General features: G+C 38.1%; 1 protein-coding gene across 3 annotated transcripts in view; it reads left to right on the top strand.

Annotated features, from left to right (window-relative positions):
- VAV3 (vav guanine nucleotide exchange factor 3) overlaps positions 1-20446 on the top strand; it is a 163794-nt gene that overhangs the window by 109348 nt on the left and 34000 nt on the right. For all 3 annotated transcript variants that reach the window (XM_035333121.1, XM_035333120.1, XM_035333119.1), the window contains exon 19: positions 719-764. In XM_035333121.1, the coding sequence (XP_035189012.1) occupies positions 719-764 (46 nt within the window). The remainder of the gene's footprint in view (positions 1-718; positions 765-20446) is intronic.

The raw sequence follows: 20446 nt of genomic DNA, 5'->3' as shown, positions 1-20446 counted from the left end.
GTAGTTCATAGATGTGCCTTATTTCACAGTGATGTTTTCAGGGACCCATACTATATGTCCTGGAGAATAAAGTATATAGAAAAACAAAACAGCAATAACAACATCAAAAAATCAACCTCATCATTAAAAAAAAAATATCTCAGACTTGTTAGTGTTTCTGATTTTATGCAGCTCTACTTATCCAAATTTAAAAGAAAGAGGGAGGGGAGTTACTAAACACATTTAAGTACTTGCCCAGAAAATTAAGAATTTTCTAGGAAATTCCACATACCTTAAGTACAGAGTAGGAACAGTGAAACTTTCTACCTTATTAAAGCAAGAGAAGAGAAGCAGCCTCACTACTACTGTGTTTATGGACGTTATCTGGGTCAGATGTTACCAAACTGTGTATTTTTCTATTATCATATTAGTAAATGAATTTTTAAAAAGTACTTAGTATCCAAATAAATTGATATATGAATAAACCCTCTGTGGACTAAATCTTTTGAGCATCGTGTCAGGAAAAAATAGGGTGTATGAATAAACTTTCTGCATTACTAAGAATACTTTTAAAAGTATGATATTTCTACCAGATAAAGTTAATTGTGATGGTGGTGGTGGGGGGAAATAACTTAAGATAACCATCTTTGCCTAGAAGATTGTGGGAATGAAAGGAGTGTAATATGCCTTCCTGAAAACAAGTTTATTCATATCCTTAATTTGTGTTTTTGCTATTCAGAAACGAACGAATGGAATTAGAAGAAACTCCAGACACGTGGACCCAGGTTTGTGTCATGACTTTTTAATAGTTAAACATTGAATAGAAAGAGCAAGAAAACTGTAACTCACTTCATCAAGTTCCATTATGATTGCTATTCTAGTGTATGCAATGTTGAGAACTTTATTTATTGCTAAAGTGAAGGTATAAAGCAATTTCTGTGTTAGCGATTTCAATGATATGGCCTATTTTTTTCTTGTTTTCTTGAAGCAGTGCTTCACTTCTGTCTGAACAATGAAATGCCTCTGGGCTTTTGGTTAACTTGACACACCTACTGTACTCTGCAATTAAAAGTAGTGATGAAAAGAAGACAGTTGCTTACAGAGCTTAGGTTCTGATCTGCAGAGTTGTGGGTATTCTCAACTCTTTACTGCATTGGTGCTTAGTGCTTAGCTCTATTGGATATGAGTTGCTCTTCTAAAAGACATAAACCAATTGTAGTTTAATATATAATTTAAGTGGTTTTAGTTTTTGTTAGTATAGAACAGATATTTTTGTGGAATCATGGCAGCAGCAACCCTTACGAAAATTAAATGCTTGCTTATAGATTGTGTACTCAAGCGGGTGAAAGTTTCCTCTGGAGACCCATTATGTGCCTGAATAAAATACGCAATGTTTTTTGGTGTAACTGTGTGATATTTTCAGTATCATTTTTTACAGTAATTACATTTTTGTCCTCTATAGGTTTCTTGTATAGTGTAATTACTGGAGATTTGTTATGCAGATACTATTTGGAAAGAACCGAAGCTGTAGATTATTAAAGATTTGTGGGTCTGGACACCTGAGAATAGTTGAGTCAAATATTAAACAGAATGGCAACTTGATAACACATTATAGCCTGGCAGAGCTAAGCAGTTTTGAAAAAGTAAGAATACTAGTTGTGCCACGAGCATTGCAGCTGCCTTGGCTTGGGAAGTCTAAATGTTGTAACTAGCTGGATCAGACCACACCTTTCTTGCACGTGTACCTTTGAGGTGTTTTGGACTGTGTATTGTCACTTGGTTCCCTCTTTTTTTAAAATAAAAAAAGCTTCATGATGCCCCTAAGTTGTTCTTTGTGTTGCTAGTTGAAATTCTTAAAGAAGAAGAAAAAGTGAGCACCCAATAACTCTAAAAGTTAGTGTTTTCTCTGCTGGTTATACTAAGAATATCGAGAAAATAATTTGGAAGAGGATGAAAATACTTGTTCCAAATGGGACTGAGTTCTTTAATTCAGTCATATATAGTGCTGTCAACTACAGTGTATGCTTGCAGAATACTCCTTACAGGTCTAGATCTTTAAACATGTCTAATATTAGACTTTGAAAAGGTTAGGTAATTTTGTCTTTGAGAAGTTTTCAAATATACTGGTGGTTTTACTTGTTGTTGAAGTCTGGTAGAAATATTTACATGATCTTTATATACAAAGATACTTTTTAATTAGGTTTTATTGAAGACTAAGTACCATTCAAATCACTGGGGTCATTGAATTAAACAGATTCTTAAGAGCTTTATGAAACTAATGTCTAAATTATGTGTTTGCTCCTCTCTGTCCCTTTACCTGCACAGAATAGTATTGTGAGCTCTTGAGGGTAGTCTTAATGAGTAAAGTTCTTGGTCCCGAGTTTATTTCTGAAAGCCAATAGAAATGCAAAACATATGCATTATGTTTACTTCATTTACAGATAGTATTGCAGAAGACTATTACAGAATTACTTCTGACATTATTCATTTTTAATGAAAAAAATTACATACACTCTATATGTATACTTTGGCAGTTTTCAAATTAAGTCAACTTTTTAATTTGTATTTTGTCAGCATGTGTGTTCTGAGTCCTGCTATAACTTGGTGGAGATAACAGACATGGATGTCTTTGGTAATCCCTTGGCAACTCCTTTGAATATTCTAAATAATACTACTCATCAGATATCATGTTGTCTTGAGAGACTGAAGGTGCCATGCAGAGAGCAGCACTTCTAAAAGATCAGTTATTTTGGGCATACATTGCTGCACAGACACCCTAAGATGTTTTCAAGACAACTGTCACATAAATCTCTGGAAACCATAGCACCATGGTGATCTTTTTGCTGAGAGCAGTAGTCAGTTATAGATACTTAATGTACTGTCTTATTGTTGTTGTTACCATTTCATTATATATTTGAAGAGAAAAGTTTGTTGCCTGGACTGGTGTCTGTGTAAGAGGTCTAACGTGCTGCTGCTAACCATATTTCATGTCATGGTACTGAAGCATCAGTACTAATTTAAGAAAGCAGGCATTTGCTGTGAATCAATTGCAGCCACCTGCAGTGCCTTAATGCGATGGAGTTTATCAGCAGTAAATAAAATTACTGTGGGCAGCACGGATTTTTACACGATCTTTTCAGCATCGTGTTCCTGCCTGGTGTCTTTGACTAGTTTAGTAATGATTAATGAATACAAGGAGGCTTGGTGTAGTCAAGTTCATGTGTTATGGCTGTCTATTTAGCTTTGTTACAGACAAATTCAACTTCTACTGACACCATTTAGTCCTGAATGGAGGGGAAAAAACTATGAGAAGTAATGTGAGTAAAGAAGTCTAAAAGAAGAAGTTGTTAATACGAGGATAGTGGGTTAAAATATCTTCTGCTGATGAAGTTTCAACTAACTAGCTGAAGTAGCCTAAAAGCAGTAAATTGTTCATGGCCCTATGATTTTTTGATGTTTGGTTGTAAGTGGCAGTTTCCTCTTTGAGATTTGCTTTTTCTTCTTTGTGTTGAATAATAAGGAAACATAGAAGGAAAAGTGATTAATGATGGGAAAGCAGAGAATTTCCTGGGAAATGAAAGAGCTGTGAGAAAAGAAAGAAGCGCAGAAACAGTGCCAATATTTTCTTTTGCTTTCCAATTTGTTCTCGGTCTGTTCTGTATGGCATGTGTTGTGACTTCACCATGTGGTCCAGTTGTACATGGCCTTCTGAACTGGTCCATCTACATTTTAGGGGAGCCAGGTTTTGGAGAAACTTCCTTTGGATTAATTGGGAGATAATAAAAGACAGTGAGTGAATGAACCTGTAAATGCATCTGCATCTCTAAAACTGGGAAGAACTTAGTCCTGCATTTGCATTTTACTCTGGAACTACACAATTCTGCATAAGTAGGTTTGAGAAGTGATTAGATTGATGTCAGATGTTGCCTGGAATAGGCATGTGGAATGACAATTATACATAAGGTTTCCCTAATGTAAGGGATCTCATGAAAGCTTTTATACATGTTTAATTTTAAGCATGTGATTTGCACTGCTGACCTGAATGACAAATGGACCATTCATATGTATATTCGTAAGCATAAATCTAAGGGTCTGTGTGTTTTTCTTGAGAAGGATGATGCAACCTGACATGTTTTTAATAGCAATCATTTTGTATGCATTTTAATAAGAGCAATTTTTTTTCTCAGCTATTGAAATAATATACTGTATGTTTGCTGTCTTTTTATTTTTAAGGGTGTAAAGAGTCTAAATATAATAGGTTCACAGTTTGGGGATTTTAGAACTAGTTTTACCCTAAACACTTGTGCTAATATAAACATTGGAACTTTAATCTCTAAAAGTGTGAAAGCATATTTCAAATCAGAAGGATAAACGTGGTAAAAATAGAACACTATAGAAGCCTTGTACTCAAGATTCAGTGCAGATTAAACTCAAAATCTGATCTGTGAAAGACTGTCATTGAGCATGTTCTGACTTCTTAAATAGCTAATTTCTTTGTGAGCGTGGATTAAAACTTAGAAAACCTTGGTTCTGAACTAAGGGACAGAAGCAGCAGGCTTCTTGACTTGAAATAAACTGAAATACTGACTGGATCTTGTGGGGTGGAGACTGTTAACAAGTAATATATGCAAGGGCATGTATATTGCTGTTGGGTGAAGCTGTTCAGTCTGAGAGTTCAAAGTTCAAGCAGTGATTTAAAAAAGAGGTATTTATATTTCTGGTTGGTGTCTGGTCTGTACTTGCTTTGTGAAGCAATTCTTTATTATTGATTTTACACAGATCATAATGAAAAGAATCTGAAGGGAATAGCTGGGCTTATGGCCTAGAGCATATATATTAAAAAAAAATGGAGCAAGAAGTACAGCACTGGAGATTTTAATTAGATGTGGTGGGAAGTGAGCTACTGTGTTCTTCGTACCTGGTTGCAGCTGGGTTGTGAAACCTTCTAACTAGGTTGTATCATTGTTATGTGTTTGATTACCAAACAGTGAAACAATATCCAGACATTTGTGTGTTGTGATAGTGATTGTATCTAGTCTTCACTGTAAAAAGCTAGTAGTAAAATACAGGTGGGTTAAATTTACTTTCCAGCTAAGAATGGACCGTGAGATACTGCAACAAATTCTGATGCTGCCTGCTCTGTGACAGTCAAGTTTAACTCTGATTCTGGTTTCAGTGCCAGTCCAAGCGTATGTCCAGCCTAAAGCAAAATCTGGTCCAAATCAAATGCCAGAACATCCCAACCTGCGGTTAATTCTTCGCCAAGCATGTAGCTGTTGCATACAAACCTACCCTTTTTAACTGAAAATTTGAAGCAGATCTCTGCTTTTCTGATGAGCTATCCAGACAAGGCTTTGATAGTGCTGACTGATTGTTGCCTTTCCTTGTTCACCCCAAACATACAGAGCATCTCCACTTTCATAAATAAGAAAAATAGCCTTCTGCAACATTAAGCTCAGTGCTGGAAAACGGGTGTTCGGGAATTAATTTCTTCTCAGCCCTGAGGGTAGTTCCCTGTGATCCTGGCCAGATCTCTCATGGCCTGTTGCTGACTGACCATTAATATCATTTTTGAGGGGAGCAGTTTATGCTGTTTTTAAGCCACAGAAAAAGGTCTCCTCAAACCACAAGCCAGCATTAAACAAGCCCCCAGTATTGAGCTTTCTCATGAGCAAGTGAGGAGCTGACTGAAGTCACTACAAGTATCTCTGTATTACCCCGTCTCCATCAAGATGGATTACACCGAGGCCATGCTGTTTCTTTACTACAGGAGTTCCTATGTATAGAGTCAAGAAATATATTGGCAGGTATGAGGCATTTGATAATGCAGGTTAACAATTACCTTCCCATCAGTAGAATGTGGGCGTGGATACCAGTCCCCTTGCTAACAGTTCGTGCCTCTCCTTTCAGACTGAGCAGAGCAAACTGTTAGAGGCGATATGTTTCTGCATCTTCCTTCCGGACCTTACGCAGAGTCCTGCAGGCTTATTTCTTTCTATGTTACGTATCTTTGAAAAGGTTGTGGGACAGTCTTCCTGACAGCTGAAGTGCTACAGTGTACGTAAGACATTCTTTTCAGCTTTAGATATTGTTTACGTTGAACATAAATGTGAGTTTTGATGGCTAGTTAAAGTAAACGTGGATATGAAGGAGCAGCTGACTGTAAATGAACTCGGGGGAAGCCTGAAGGAACACTGAAGGGAAAGATGTTTCACAAAACTTGCTTTGGTGATGGAGTTGGTGGTTTGACAACTCTGAGGTCTTTTGTACTGCTTACTGGTAAGAGAAACTGTAAGGTTCACAATAACGAAGCATTTATTGCATCCTGTAACTGAGGAGGAGACTTGGACACTGGTGCGTGCAGACTGGCCATAAGGACCTGTTTGTTAGATCCTTTTGCTTTAGCTTTTGAATTTCCATATTATAGGTCAAAACGTAGCCTATATGGCTTATAAAAATAAAGGAAAAGCAAGCAACACGCCAATAACTAGTTTAGACTTGAAGGAACTCAAACTTTTATTTCTCTGGGAGCTAGCGTCCAGTAACAACTATGTCCAAGTATGTAGAGTTCTGCATGTTTTCCCTAGAGATAATTCTGCAGTGTTTGCGGAGTGTCATATTTCCTAAGTTGCTGAAGACTTCTCTGCAATGTTCTACTGTAAAGTAAGCTATAAAACCTAAAATGAACTTTGATTATATATACGTAACACATGCTTAACAATTATGGGTGTTTTACTGGGTTATGGCTGCTGCTTCTTGCCATACGCAGCATCTAAACGTTTTGTTCAAGGTGCGTTCAAGTATACAGTGTGTGTCTGTAGGAGTCTGTGTGAGCCAGCTGAACCGCAGGTAAGAACGGGTTTAGCAGGGCAGCTAGGAGTTCTCTTGCTGCAGAAGAAAGACTCCGTGCTCCAGGAAGGCAGGCAGGCAATGCTTCTTGCCAACGAAAGCGTAATTCTGAATGTTCTGGAGTGGCTCAAGGAATTGGATTGCAGCTGTAATTTGAGCAATTCTTAGTATTGACGGCTGTGTTTTGGCATGTTCTGCATCATGTGGCTGGGCCAGCATGGGGGGGTTCAAGACCAGACGGAGCTCATTTCCTTGAGCTCACCAGATTCTTAGGAGCAGTTGAGAGGACAGCCCCCTGCAGGTGGATCTCAGCAGCAGTGAATTCAGAGATTCCCTGAACTCTGACTTAATTTGTGAGATGGAATTAAGTTTTTATCCCACATCTTAAAGAATGTATCCTACATTCGGGTGCTGTGCCTTTGTGCTGCAGCACTAATGCCATTTGCTGAGCTATTGTTGTTTCCCAAGATAATGCATTCATTTTTGTTGTGATACAAGAAAGAACATGTCTAATGTTTTGCACCAAGAAATTCTCCACTAATGCATTTCTGGGAGGTGAAGTAGAGTTTTGTGTTCCAATGAAGCATTTCAAATGCAGTTTAATGAATTTTATTTGGGTTGTTATATTTTAAATTGAAATGATTTTTACATTCCTGTTGGGGCAAGGTATTTTGAAAGGTGCCTGTCCCTTTGGCATCTCAGCAGTGTGCTAACATTCAGAGAAGAACATAGCCTTTAGCCTTTTCTTTTAATTAAACATCAGAAGACCCAGATGCCAAAGGGCAAAATATATTTATTTTTTGAACTCTTTCATCCTTGCCCAGTTGGATTGCAAGATTAGTTTGTAGTTGAGTAATTTAGACTCTTTTGTCTCATTGGATGTGTTTTGGGGACAGTCTCTAGATCTTGAGCAACTAACACTTTATTTTTCTCTTGAGTAATATGGTGTTTCATACATGCTGAGCATGTATAAATGTAACTTTTAAAGTGAGGTTAACAATTCTATAGCATCGCTTTTTCTACATAAACTATCAGCTTGGAGTGTGCTGGGAAAAATGTCGCAGTATGGAGGGAGTTGGCAGGCACAGAAAGAGAAGACTGGGATGAAAGTGGACAAAATGGGCATTGTATGATCAATAAAACCAAAATGACCTTGTTTTGCATTTTAATAAACAATATAGAACAAATTTTAAAAAGTAAAAATAAGAGGGGAAAAAGGCGTGTGCAGACCTGAAGTTGCCGTTAGTTACCATGGCAAGTAGAAAGGAATTGCATAGTATTTTGCTAATGTTTATTGGGACTTGGAAATCTCTTATTCATCCTCAAGAGGAATAGTGCATTTACCCATGTATTTCCATATCTGATTTTAATCTTCAGGGTACTGTTGTTCTCAGAAGGCAAAACAAAGTAAGGCAATGATTGATTAAAAATAGTCAAAAGTTACTGAATTTTAACATACTCTAAAGCATATGGTTTCTTTTTTTGTGGCTCACTCATTTAACTAAATCAGTATTTGATCACTACTTCAAAGTAATTCTCACACAAAGAATTTGGGAAACGGTGTAAAACTAAAAGCATCCATCCCATGGGAGAAAAAAGACTGCTGAAAATTCGCAGACGAGAGGCTCACAGAACTGCCTCAGCCTTCTGCCCAAGGAAGATCTTGCAGCTTGGTAGAAGGGGCCAGAGGCAAGACCCTGAGAAACTGATGTAGCTCTTCAGAAGAGTTTTTAATCTGCTCACCTCTTTGAGCTTCCAAGAGAAGAGAACAATGAGGCCGAGTTGGGCTGCAGGCCAAGCTTGCCCAGGTTCGCTTCTTGAATGGTAACCAATTAAATGGATGCTTAGGGATAGAATATGGAGTGAGATGTTGTGGTACTTCCCCCCCTCCCCCCGGTAGCTTTTGGTTTTGTTTCTTAGCTCCTAAGAAAAATATGTGGAAACTTTTTTTCACTTTTTGAGCCAATCTAAAGTCTTGATATTCGCAGCATCCTTTGACTATTACTTTAGTAATTAGTCGTGTGAATAAAGTACTTGTTGTTTTAAAGCTGCTGACTGTTACTACTATTACTTTCTCTTTTTTTTAAAAAAAGAACAACAAGAAACGGAATAGTAAATGGATATTTTCTCTTTTCACGCTGTGCCACTCTTGAGTTATCTCTGTCATATCCCTTCTAGTCATCTCTTCCAGCCCTTATCAGCTTAATTCTTCTGATACAGAAACTTTTTGGTACCTCTGACCATACTTTTTGCTTGTCTGCATGCTCATAGATCCAATCATGATCTTTCTCACCAAAACTTGTGTGTGGTATTGAAAATACAGATACATTATTGGAGATACAGCCCAATAATGAGCTTTTCTAGTTCTGTGGCTTACTCCTAGAACTTACTCCTAGAAATTTATTTGAATTGGTACACGGCTATATTAGATTATGATTCTAAAGAATTTATTTTAAAGAATCAATTACTCCAAGATCTGTTTTCTAAATGATGGTAGCTGCTTGAGTCCATCGTGTGTGAATATCCCGACCTTTGTACTGATTACTTTGTGTTTGTTAAGTTACATCATACATGAAGTTATGATGAAAAGAACTCCAAAGGTTTTTGCAGTCTAAGCTAATCTATGATCTATCATCCTACTGTACAGACACCTCAGTTCATGAAATCTCCATTTCTTTGTAAGTAGCGTTCTTCTCAAAGAAACAATTTTGCATCTTCTGCAAACCTTATTAACACACTATGTACTCATTTTCAATCCTGCTTATCAATTTTTGAATAATAAAAACCAAGTACTTATAAGGGGGAGACCTTCTTGGAAATGTGTTTAGGGAAAAAATGCTAGTACAATCTTCTGCTTCCTATGCTTTTGCTGCTTCTTTTTCTGTGGGAACTGTCTGATCATGAAAACTGGAAAAGAGCCTGATAGTGAGACCTGTTAAAAGTGCTTGGCTGATCTGTGAGTTTATCTATCATCTTGATCCTCATGTTCGTCGTCTACTTCTAAACTATGTGCCCCATTTTTCTTCTTTTTTTATTTGTTGCATTAGTTATCTATATTTATCTATATATTTGCAAAGTGTGGTTTAATAGCCTTTACCAAGCTGCCTGACACAAACATGAGATATTCATATGAGGGCATCTACTGATACCAACTGAATTGCTTTAAAGCACCGCTTTCACACTCAGTGTCATTTATTTCTCTGGTACTGAGGCTGTTTTAAGAAATAGGTTACAGATCATGATTAACAACTCAGCAATTTCGTATTTTAATTCATTTAGCACCGAAGAGTCATTCCAAGTAGTGACAGTACAAAATTGATCTGATTGATTTTTTTTTCAGTGGAATCAATTAGTTCAACCCTAGTTCAACCCTCTTGTTTTAATTCTTTGATGTTGTTCATCCAGGAAAAAAAAGGTAAGGTAACTTTATAAGGAATTCAAAGAAAGTACTTGAGTTCAGCTTTCTTTACTGCTCTTGCTGACCTGCAAATAAACAGAAGACTTGTTCAGTCTTGCACTATTCATAGCTTGCATTTCTTAATCTGTAGTGCGTAACAGGGAATTAAATAGTAACTTTATTATCTGGTACCTTGAAAACTGCCCTGGTTCATAACCTAAGAGGTTATTCTTTAACCAACTCATTTGGAGTGGCAGATGTGGGGAGAGGAGAGAACATGAAGCTCTGCCTTTTAGTTCACATAGTAAGGCAGCGTTTTTACTCATGGAATTTTTTCCCCTTAATTGGATTTGACAGCAGCAAATCGTATGAATTATGAAACAGTAACAAAAGATGCAGATGTGGATCCCAGCTTTTCTTTCAGAGTAATGGGTCATCTGTGGCAAGTTGTCTTGCAAGTACCATTGATAATTTCAGTAGAGTGAAATTTGCATAATGCCACTAAATCTTCTACAATTAATTTTTTTTTCTCCTGTAAGATCCTACAGTTTGCCTTATATTTTTCCTTCACCTCTTTTTCTTGATCACGGAGAGAAGAGGATAAATGGGGAGAGGCTCAGAAGGATGAGTAAAAGAATTACGGAGATTTAAATCTGGCTGCTCTTAGGTGTTTTAAGCTGCTTTTGTTAGTTCTCTGTTTGTGATGCATTGAAATCCTGTAGGTGTACGTAGCTCTGCACGTGGCTCAGGCGTCTGAGAAATGTTGAGTGATCAACTAAGCTTGAAGTGCTGATGCTGGCATTTAATTGCATAAATGGTATTCATTGTCAGCAGTATTTTTGGGAGGAAGAACCAACTCCATGGACTCTGCTGATGTCAGTTTGATCTCTGGCGGTTCTTTGATGTAGCTGCAGGCTGCTGCCACAAGGTGTGGTCTTCCCTCCCCACCTGGGTATTCCCTCACTGTATTTTTTAAACCATAACTGTTATATGGTTATAGGACTAAGTTGCTTCAGAAAGTTGATGAAAAACTGGTCATGAGAGGGGGTGGTGGTGCTGAGGGCATGATAAGTGACTTCTTTGTGATTGGGTTGCTGAACCAGTGCAGTCCTGTGGCTGCGCGTTTAGTGGGGGTGCAACAGAAACAGTTCATGCTGGGTTCTGTGGAACATCCTTTGTTGCTCCTTTCTGCCATGATTTGTGTCCTAACAAATTTCCCGGTGTTTGCTGGAGTACATAATACATATTCACACTGCAAATAGAACACGGGAAGGTGTAGATGAGGGGTTTGCGTGTGTTTACTTTATTTTCTTAAGTAGGAATTGGGAAGGAAAGGGGCCAAAAAGTCTTAAGATGCAGCCTGATTATTATGGCAAGACTGACATCTAGACAGAGGACTAGATGTGATTCCTCTCTCTGCCTATGATAGTTTAGCAATAACAATTAATTTCAACAAAAAAGTGACCGTTGATCGCTTTATTGCACGCTTTCATTTATACCTTTATGGGGAACACCCTTTTACTGCTTGTTTATTTATGATGCGATTCATTTTCAAGTTAAGTACATAAATGATAACAAAATCAAGCTATTTAATTTTTAAAACAATGTTTGGATTTGTACTAAAATTGCAAATAATTTCCTTTGTTAAAAAGGGAGGGGGTTTGCAGAAATTAGTGCATCAGAGTTGCGTGTAGATTGTGATAGGCCGAAGAGAGAGGGTACTTTATAAGTGAAGAGAGTGAGATAAGATAACATGTAGGACATGCGTGTACAGATTTTGCTGTATTCGTTGGATACTTGGAACATGATCTGAGTTTCTGTGTACAGGTATGTTGACTGAACGAGGCTAGGGATACTACAAACGCATAGAAAGCCTGGACATTTCACAAAATCCCTTTGGATTTCTTCCAAGGTACTTGCATAGGCTGCTGGTGCTTCAATGTGCAAAGTATGCAGGATAAAAACAAAATCACAAGTATGTATCAGGGATAAACAGTTTGATCTACATTGTGGTAACAGTGAAATCACAACTCACTTTTTTTTTTTTTTTAACTGTTATAACATGAATTTTTTAACGGAAGCAAGTTTTTGCTATTGTCAAACTGTAGTCCATACAAAGCAGAAATCCATAGGTGTACTTTCTGAAACCAGATTTCAGACAAAGCAACAGTGTCCTGCCATTGCTTAATGCAGCACCATAATTCTTGACAGTGCTTGTCTGTGTAGATGTTTCCATGCAAAGAATCTTTGAGTTTTTTTTTTTTTATGTAGGGTAAAGAGCTGCCCGTTAAGAAATAAAAGGTACCTGCCACAAGAAGGGTAGAAGCTAACAAGAATAAATCTTCCTTGAGGAGGAAGACCACAAGAGTGTTTAACTTGGAATGCTGAAGGATTATGCAGCATTATGAAGAGGGTGCGTGCAAGCGAGCTTAATCCGTCATTTGCTGGAACCTGCCTGCTTTGTCAGGCAGCTGCCACTTCCTGCTCCTCTTATGTAACCATTTGAAGCAACTCTTTTGCCAGAGAGTTTGTTTCTTGTAATTAGCAGAAACTGAGAGGAAGATCTTTTATCTTAGAGTCAGATGCTATTAGTGGATACAGAGCACAAAAGAAATATGAAAGATAATTTTTATTTTTGCAGTGTCTGAATAAAGTCTCAGCACATTTCCAGTAATGCATATTTTTAAGTTCTATTTGAGACCTGTGAAAGATGCTAGCTGGCTCAAGTCTGCCTTTTTATAGATGATAACATGTACAGTTACCATCTTGCTGTCCACAAGTTACTTAAGTGTACAGATAGCATAGTCAGCAGGATGACTAATTCCATTTGTGCTGATTAGGCTTGTTGAGAGGTAGGGTTGCCTCCCGTCATGCTGTGCTTTCAGGTACACTGCCAGAGAGATTGGACTATCATACTGTTACTGCAGTGTATATATTTTTTGGAAATGACTTTTTTTGTTGTTACTAAACTGACCAACTTTTGTTCAAAATCAGTCAGTGAACGTGCTACAGCTTACTCAACAGAAAATGCTGAGGTCCTGTTCAAGGTTCATGACATTTCACAGTATTACATTTAGCTTACAAAGTTGGCTTTTCTTCTCCAGCCTTTTTCTTCTGACTCCTTGCCACAGAATTATCCCTGGGTCTGCAGAAGATAGTATAAAAATACAGCTTGAAATAATTCCTTCTCTGAAGTCATGGAGTTTTGTTTTTTTCTTCCAAGATTTGTCCATTTTCTTCAGAGCCTTTTGCTGCACGCAGCCTCCTTCTGTCCGGGCACACCTTCATAGCTCGTCTATAGTATCTGCCCAGTGGAAGTTGTTAGCCCCTCGGGACATATACTTGTTTGAACAAATACACCTTTTAGAATGCCCTGCCTGTCTATGGGACCACATTAAAAGACATGGTAATTTACAGCGGTTAATCCTCATACCTTGTACCTTTATATAAAGGAGCACCTTACTTACCACAGTTTTAAATTCATATGATAAAACTCTGGTTTGCTCAGTTTTTAAGAAAATAATGAGGATTCTTAATTTTGAGGCAGTATTATTTTTAAAATTTATATTCCTGATTTGCTCAGTAGATTACACTAAAATAAAATGTCATTAATTTGTCAATAGAAACGAAAACAGTGTATTTTTGAAACCTGATTATTCTTTGTTTATTCACATAACAGTATTTTAGCACTTGGGCGTGTGTAAGGGTTGTGTGAGATTGTGCTGAGATTCTTTTCAATCTAGACAATTCCCAAATCCTTTACTCTACCAAAGATACCCACTTACACCACTGAAAGTAAGGGCTAGTTGCCTGTATCAGTTTTTGAAAAAAACACGTGAGATTATACAAAACATTTGTTTGAAAGAAGACATTCCATGAAACAGAAAAAAGCGTTTCAGTGAAAGAAAAGTATTTTTTGGGTCCAATTTATCACAAAATAAATGTGAATGTGACCCTTGTGAAGTTAGTGACCTTCCTAGCTCTCTGCAACTTTCTTTCAGTGCAGTCTTTTCAAAGCTATCTTTTCGGAAAGGATGAACTGCAGACATCAACGTTTTAAATACTAAATAAAAACTTCTGGATATAAATAATAAGCTGTGAGGTTGCAATTGAGCATGAAGCTTGTTATTTTAAACATACTTTTGCATTTGCAATCCACAGATACCCATGTAGGGCACAACCAGGTCTTCCAGAGCAGTGCGCTGAAGTTTTCAGTGAAAGCTTGAAGTACAACTGGAGTTTAGTGGAGAGGTCTCGTGTACTTGAGATCTTTGAAAATGGGGTTCTTTATGGCTACGGTTACATATGGATGTACAAGACCAAAGTGTGCGTGTCTGTTAAGAAATAAAGCTAAGCAAAGCAGTGAGTTCTTGACTTGGCAGCTGCTACTGAGGGAGGAGTATCGGCCGCAGTGAGTGGCAATGCACCCGTGCTGCTAATATTACTAATGCTGCTCTTATGGGCACTGAGCATTAAAAAGAGCTATTCTCAAATATCTTTTCTGGGAAAAAAACACACACCAAAACCACTAGCTAACCACTAACCAGTGCTGTTGTTCAGAGCAAGGGAAGGTGTCTCTGTGCATTGTTCTTAAACCAAACTACTTCAATCTTAAATACCTCTACACAGATTTTTTTTTACAAGCTGCACAATTTCAGAAATTCAACCATGTAAATTGAGTAACATAGCCAGACTCGTTTATTTTCCATGTAGTGAACTCTTGCTATGATTTGCAGTGTAACTCCAAGTTTTGTGTGGGATTTCTCTGGAACTGGAGCTATAGCTACTTACCAAGAGAATTTTTGCTGATGATCAGGTCTACAAAACCCAAAGAAGCACAAGGACTTCCTAAGTTGTAGTGTTTTTCTGTTTCTGATAACAAGTTGTTGATCAGACCGTTAGCAGACAGATTTTTTCCTCCCACACAGCATCGTTTTAGTTGATGGTTGACCATTTTTGCAGAGGTCTTTGCCAAGAATACAGCTGACATACACGGCATTAAAGAGAAACGGTAGAAAAAGTCTTTGATTAATTACAGGAAATGGAGATTTGATGAGCAGTGAAGGACTGGAAGGAACTCTGAGTGCTGTTTCAAGATTTTAAGGAGATGCAAACATAGGAACAGTTGAGGGAGAACAGTCATGGAGAACAGGTTGGAGAGCTTTGATCTCTTTGGTAGTTCTGTTTGTCCTGTAGTATGGCAGTCCTGAAATCTCCTGTCCTGAAGTGAAAGAGAAATATGAATGTGGTTTGGAGTGTGTTGCAAATTCGTCATCTGAATCATGAGGCAGTGAAGATTTCCTCCGTCTGTGCTAGGGAGTTCTCTGTTTGTGGAAGGGAGTTCTGGCTGGGCTGCATAAGCAGAAATTTCAACAGTTGAGCAAGGCTCATGGCAACTATTTTTTAAGAATCAGCCTTCTGAAGTCTTCATAGTTAAATTTGAGTGAAACAACAAAACCATTGTTTGTGGTTGGTCATGTGAAAAACATGGAGTCTTTACTGAAGATTACTCAAAGACAAACTTGTAAGCAGAAGACAAACAGAAGTGAAACATTCAAAACTGCTTCTTGGGTACCCCCAACGTTTCAGTCATCTTGCCTGGATGTAAGATTTATGTGCAATATCTAAAATTAGAACTTTTAATTATGATGACATTCAAAAATAATGACTTAAGATGGGGAGAATAATAAGTTCAATTAAAATATCTTCTGAGGTATGTCTATGTACTTATTCACTGAATTAATTTTGTCCAACAGTAATTATTTAAATTATTGCCTTTCTGAAAAGAGCACTTTAAAGACTGCGCTGGCATGTTCCATGTTCCACGAGTTCTGTGATTTGTCAGAAGTTACTCAGCCTAAAAGTAAAAAACAAAACCAAATAAAACTCCAACCCCGACTATTGTCCTTCATGTCTTTAGTAGACAGTTCCACAAGCTGAGTGGTGGTGTTGCTGTACTGGGGACCTCTCACCAGCTATGAAGTCTTGCTAGAAAGCTTTGCCCTTCGGCAGTAACTGTATAATGCTGTTGACTTGCCCAGTTGCAGAAGTAGATGCCCCTGATTAGGAACTAAGAAGCAGTTCTCCTGATAAAATGCAAGAGGAAAATGCTTTGAATTCTGCAAGGAAATCATTAGGAACAGGAATTTAAAACTACGATTGACACAAAGCTAGAAGGGCTGATTTGAAGAACATACAGAGTGCTGTAGGACTTCGTTTTTATGTACTCCATGCTCAGAGTAGAACATCTCTTTAATTAGCTTTTAATGATATTAGTGTTGAACCCAGATATTGCCAAGAAAGGTAGTAAAGCTTAGTTTTTTTTGTGTATAAAATCAACAAATTGTCATGGATGCTCAGTTTGTAAATGTAACTCTGTCCACCTGCTCTTCACACTCCTCTCCCTAAGAACCCATCTATTTCCTCTTTAAGTGATTTTCTAAGCTCCTTATTTCTTTATTATCTGCAGTAATGCTTGATCTGAAATCTTCACAGCCTAACTTGACTGACTGTAGTGTAAGTGCTAATTTTGGATTCCTTTGCTTTTACTTAAATGTGAGGTTTACTTTGCCTGTCAGTCTCTAGTTTGTGCTGTTAATCCATTTGCTACACTGTGGGTCACTGTTCAGATATTTAATCTGAGGGCACAACGAGGTGCTGCCGTGCATTGCTTCGCCCTTATTTCCTTGTTGAAGGGTGAAGGTGGCTGGAGATGTGTGCTCTGAGAATTGAGACAGTATTTCTGCTCATCTTTGCTATTGGAGGCTTATCAATCACAGGATGTCAGCCTGTTCCTTGTCCTTGCTGCACTGCCTGTTTTTCTGCAGCTATAAAAATAAGTAACAAAGGTTTGGAACAAGTTCAGAGTTTCCGAATAGACACCTAGCATGCTCTTTTGGGGAAAGAAAGAACAGAATTAGTGAGACTTCATGTCATTTCCTGTAAGAAAGGCAGCCCTCTTTGTGCTGAGGGTCTGGAAACATCAATATGTGGCCCTGGCAGATGGTCTGAAATTCTTTCAAATGCAAAGCTTCTTGAAGTCAGGAGGCTTTCTTCAATTATGTTAGAGGCTTTTGGATCTGCTTATAAATATTTGGTAACTGGGATGTATTTTTCCTAGAGAAAAAGTAAGTCTTTCTTCCTTCAAGACTGATGTTAACTAGGAGTGCATGTTGAGTGCAGATAAAGCTGTTTTATGCCTTTATGCTTATAGTACATAGTGTATCCACCACTTCACCCTTGTATCCTGGTCTCCCATACTCTGTCATTCTGTATATTAAAATGATTCCTGCCCAAAGCAGAAACCACGTTCTGCATTGTTTGGAAATAACAGATGCTGGAATCAATTCTGACAGATACAGGTTATTGTAGGGCATACATTATGAATGTTGTTGGCAAAAAAAAAAAAAAAAAAAAAGTCAGCATTTAGAAATCTGCATGAAACTCTGAGGGTTGTTCAGCCCCTTTTGTAAATGGGGAGCTGCTGTAAGGAATCTAAGTAGTTTATATGAAATGATGAGAAGATATATCATGGGTATTCTAACTTCTGTACTGCTTCAGTTCCAAAATGTAACCTTCCTTGACTCTGGATGCCATCCAGAGGGACCTGGACAGACTTGAGAGGTGGGCCTGTGCGAACCTCATGAACTTCAACAAGGCCAAGTGCAAGTCCTCCACTTGGGCTGGGGCAATCCCAAGCACAAATCCAGGCTGGGAGGAGAACGGACTGAGAGCAGCTCTGAGGGGAAGGTCTTGGAGGTGCCGCTTGATGAGAAGCACAACATTTTTCTGCGTTTCAGGTGAAGCAAGATTTAGGAATTTATTTATGGAATAACCGGTACCGTTTTTTGCTTCCTTGATTTGAAGGTCAGAAACCGCAAAGCTGATTTAGCATCGTAAAATTAGGCAGGAAGCTTCCTGACAAAAGCTTTCAGTTACGTGGAAGTGTGACCTCATGGAAATCAGTGAGATTTTTGTTGGAATGTTACCTGCTTTGAGACATAACCATGAAAAGAAATACATATATCTTTTTGCCAGATATTTTTCCAGAAGTTTTCTGGAGTTGTCAGATACACTCGATACTGCAGCTGTGTACATCATAACGGCAGTCTCTAAAGTTAGTACATTTTACATTCGAGTCTTTGTTTATCTGTGATAGAAATAGTTTAGAATATAAATCAAGCAGCTCTGTAACGTACCACTTTTTCCTGTCTTGTTTTCCAGCAAGTACTCAGGTTTCTTAACAAGTGTATTTGCGATGAATCCGTGTGCAAATTAAGAAAGCAACCTCCAGAATATTTTTCTTGTCTATCTTGATCTTGTCTGAGCGTCAGTCAAACACTTGATATACAGGCTCAGAGGAATTGATCTGTTACGAGAGGAGGCGAGAAACTTGGCTCATTTAGACTAGCAGAATGGAAGTTAGAAGGGGATGATTGCTGTCTGTAACAAATGCAGGCAGGGAAAAGAACTACTCAGCCCGTAACCACTAGGTGAAATGGATCTAAGTTAGCCATGAACTGATTTATGTTGCACAGTAGAAAATGCTGAAATGGAAGTTGTGAAATGAACAGTAGCAACAAACAAATTAGTTTTAGGATAAGCTTGCTAAACAGATAAAATTGAATGAGCTGGTTCCTCTGATGAGAATGGATGGGATTAGATCCATCACACCTCTCTGTACTGTAATTAACGTTGCTGTAGGATTTTACGGAATTAAGCTTATTGAATTACATGCAAGTATTCTAGGCGTAGTATATTTTAACATGATTAATTCTTCATTATATCTTAAATAATTCTGCTAGTTCACATACCGCATTTTTCCAAATTCTATTGGCCTGGTTTTCAGAGATGCCAAAAATTATAATTACCAGTGAAATACCGGTAAATAAAAATTACAAGTAATTTCACACATTTATGATTAACTTAATAATTTCAGGAATGTATTGTCTTAAAGGAAAATAAACCACTGCAAACAATAGGATTTGCACTGAAAAATGTACGAGAATTTCTTCATTCTCACCTGAGATTAATACAAAGGTGGCGTTTTAAGTATGTTGTTTCTGCATGTTAGTAATGTGATAAACTACATCACCTGATACAAATAATGTTTTTATAGGTTTGGTTAGACTTCCATGTATGTCTCTAAGATGAGGGCATGCTCACAGTTAATCATGTGTGCAGAGCTATCATTTATATTGTGATGAGGGAGTCCTCTTGCATTAGGATGAAGTTGTCAGCTTGGAGTAGCTGCTTGTATGCAGCATTGCTTTCATTTGCCACACAATAGGTGCAGTGTTTCTTGATGCTCAATCAGAATTTCAAAGCATGACAGCGTTAAGCTGAGAAATAAAGCAAGCTCTGGTATTTACCTAAGTAGAATAATGGCCTCGTAATAATTAGGTGCCCATTTTAGGTATACCAGTAACCTGAAGAAATAGTAAAAGTGATGATGTAATTTGGATTGAGTAATGTAGGAACTGGTATTATTTTGCTTAATGTTTCATCAGCACTTGGGAGTATTATTTATTCTTAACTACAGAGTAGCAATTATTGAACGTGAGTTCTTTCATGTTTCATACAATTTAGAGGAGATCATGTAAGAGATGACAAATAATTGTGCTTCTTGCCACCTAAATTGCAATAATGATCTTGCAGCACAATTAGGTCTTTTCCAGACGTACCAATCCTTTCTGTTAGAAGTTAGTCACTAACCTGGTCTCCCATGACAGGATGACCTGCTTAGTAGATGAGGGAAAGGGAGGCTGTTTAAATGCCTTTTAGCAGAGCATTTCACACTTTTCCGCAGTATTTTTTCTGGTGAAACTGTCTGCTTGTGGCTTGCACAGGTGAACATCTTGCTGGGTGAAGAACTGGCTGGATGCCTGGGTTCAGAGAGTCCCAGTGAATGGAGCTCAGTCCACTTGGCGGCTGGTCACCAGCGGTGTTCCTCTGGGCTCGGTGTCAGGGCCTGTTTTAATGTTTGATCTAAATGTGGGGACTGAGTAGGCCCTCGGTGTGTTTGCGGACAGTACCAAGTTGGGTGGGATTGTCGATCTGCCTGAGGCTTTGTGGAGGGATCGATGGGCCGAGTCCAATCACACCGCACTCACGAAGGCTAAGCGCCGGTTCTGCTTTTGGGTCATAACCCCATGCAGTGGCATAGGCTTGGGGAAGAGTGGCTGGAAAGTTGCCCAGTGGAAAAGGACCCGGGGGAGCTTG

The sequence above is a fragment of the Oxyura jamaicensis genome, chromosome 8 (assembly GCF_011077185.1).
Source record: "Oxyura jamaicensis isolate SHBP4307 breed ruddy duck chromosome 8, BPBGC_Ojam_1.0, whole genome shotgun sequence".
NCBI lineage: Eukaryota > Metazoa > Chordata > Aves > Anseriformes > Anatidae > Oxyura > Oxyura jamaicensis.
The sequence above is the reverse complement of the archived record's forward strand: the minus strand, read 5'-3'. Positions and strand labels throughout refer to the sequence as shown.